Below are 2,245 nucleotides of genomic sequence, written 5' to 3'. Positions count from 1 at the left end.
AAGTAGACCTTGTGTTAATATAATACGCTGTTTTTTGTTGTTGTATATTTTACTTACTGTTTCTTTTTTAGTTTGTCCACACACATCAATTGTGGGTAAATATTATTACTTAATATATAAGAGTTGCATACTTCGTTAGATCATACAATACATGAGCATACATAATTAATATAGTTTTAAATGTTTTTTTTTTATCAGAAATAAGCTCTTAAATTAATGACAAATAATTTTCGTAAAAACATTTAAACATTTTAGATGTGGTCTCTAAATTTTATTTAAAAGCTTATTAAAAATGTAATCAACCAGCAAACAATACGACATATCTCTTCTTTAAATCCATACAAAGTCTTATTTGAAGATAACTATATAAATAATAGCAGTTGAAAAGGCCCCTTCATTTGCTAGTTGATGACATAGTTGGAAAAACTAAATCTACTTGTTTTAGTAATTTGTTTATAAATTGAAGACAAAATTATAATGAATGTACCAAAAATTTGATGGCAATTTCTCAACTTCCACAGATTCTTTCTCCCTTTAAAGTAGTAGTAGTACTTAACGAGTGCCATTAGCCACATATGAAATTTTGATCTGACGCGCTAGATTTGTAAATGACCTTACTATAATATGTTTTGCCTTTATCGCCACCAGTGTTGTTGTGGATCAGCAGTATTCTGGCCGTTTTCGGGGCCAACTCCGCGTCCTGGTATTGGTGGAGGTGGTACACTAAACATGTCGTGCTGAGGCCGGAATTTTTCTTCGTCTTCGTCTGATTCCCGCTTAATGGGTGCTGATGGATACATGGGGTATGTTGGATAACCGTCATCAATAGGTTCTTCTTTAATTTTAATAACGTCCATGTCTCGGAAGTCAGGCTTTCGTTCTTTAGAGTCTCGGCGATCCCTATCTTTGTCACGCCTCTCCCGTTTTCTTTCGCGTCGTTCGCGTGATGACTCGCGCTCTCTCGACTTTGAACGTTTCTTTTTGCGGTCTCTTTCCCTGTCTTTGTCGCGCCTATCACGTCTTTCGTACTCATCATAGTCACGGTCGCGACTTCCACGACGCTTCTTACGCTCCCTGGAACGACTACGGGAACGGCGCGTACGCTCGCGTTCTCTTTCTCTGATACGATCACGAGATCTTGATCTCCGACGTATGCCATCGCCAAATCGACCTCTTTCTGCGACGCGGGCATTCTCGCGATCTTCACGTTCACGTTCTAATCTATAGCGCTCACGTTCTCGTTCATTGTCTTCTCGACCTGAATGTTTGATATTGACGTCGTTACCACCACGTCGAGTGCCACCGAGACCTCCACCTAACCGACGAGGCAACCATCCTTTGACTGTACGTGCTCTTTCAACGTCAACGAGCACACGTTTACTATCAATCTTTTTACCATCAGCATGTTTGTACGCAGCGTGCATATCACGTTCATGTTCGTATTCGATGAAAGCGTAACCTTTTGGCTTACCAGTATCTTGGTCATGGATCATGACGATTTTCTTGATTGGACCATATATCTCAAATTCTCTTCTCAATTTCGACTCTGAGGTGTCATAGTTTATACGTGCCACAAAAAGTGTTTTAAATGGATCCTCTGTGGCGTTCTTTATTTCTTGAGGGTCCCATAATGCTATTTCACGTTCCAACTTATACGCTACCTGTTCGGCTTTTTCTCGCCTCCGTCTCTCCAGCCTCTCCTGTCGGGTTTCCATTTTCTTTGGTGGAGGCGTGTCTTTCGGATCTTCAAAATCATTTAAAAAATTACCTACTCCCAAGTAACCTCTGGATTTCTTTTCATGGGGCAATTTGTCCACCGGCGGCATGTACGGAATAGGGTCCCGTGCGGCAAATAACGCCAGCAAATTCGGCGGTAAATATTGTGTCATTTTGTTAAGATATTGTGTTTACGTTCTTCTTTAAATATTCCTTGGATAAAAGAACACGTTCTTTTGTGTTTTTCTTCGGTCACAACTTATACAAACCTGTAAATATCACAATTAGTTTAGGTTAGGTTAGAACTCCCCAAAGAGAACAAGATGTTGTACAATTATACCTATTCATTTCACTCTGCTATCTGCCAAATTATTAATTCGGGATTATAGACCATACAGGTTAATGGAACTACAATCCTTTTCCAATATCTTCTATTTGGTGTTATAAAAATTTTCTGAATTCCGTTTTCAATGTAGAATACACTCCCCCAGCAATAAAGCTGTTGATTTTCATTGTTGGTAGCCATGCT

The 2,245-nt window shown here is 39.2% G+C and overlaps 1 protein-coding gene across 1 annotated transcript; it reads right to left on the bottom strand.

The window, feature by feature from the left end:
* Positions 1–634: 634 nt before the first annotated feature.
* On the bottom strand, positions 635–1,891 carry LOC133323688 (U1 small nuclear ribonucleoprotein 70 kDa). The gene has a single exon (XM_061532608.1). It carries the CDS (start codon positions 1,887–1,889, stop codon positions 636–638), a length of 1,254 nt encoding a protein of 417 aa, XP_061388592.1. The 5' UTR covers positions 1,890–1,891; the 3' UTR covers position 635.
* Positions 1,892–2,245: the final 354 nt, after the last annotated feature.

The sequence above is a fragment of the Musca vetustissima genome, unplaced genomic scaffold, assembly GCF_032173495.1.
Source record: "Musca vetustissima isolate MV318-11 ecotype Yass unplaced genomic scaffold, APGP_CSIRO_Mvet_v1 utg12320, whole genome shotgun sequence".
NCBI classification, from domain to species: Eukaryota; Metazoa; Arthropoda; class Insecta; order Diptera; family Muscidae; genus Musca; species Musca vetustissima.
This window is presented reverse-complemented; position numbering and strand designations above follow the sequence as displayed.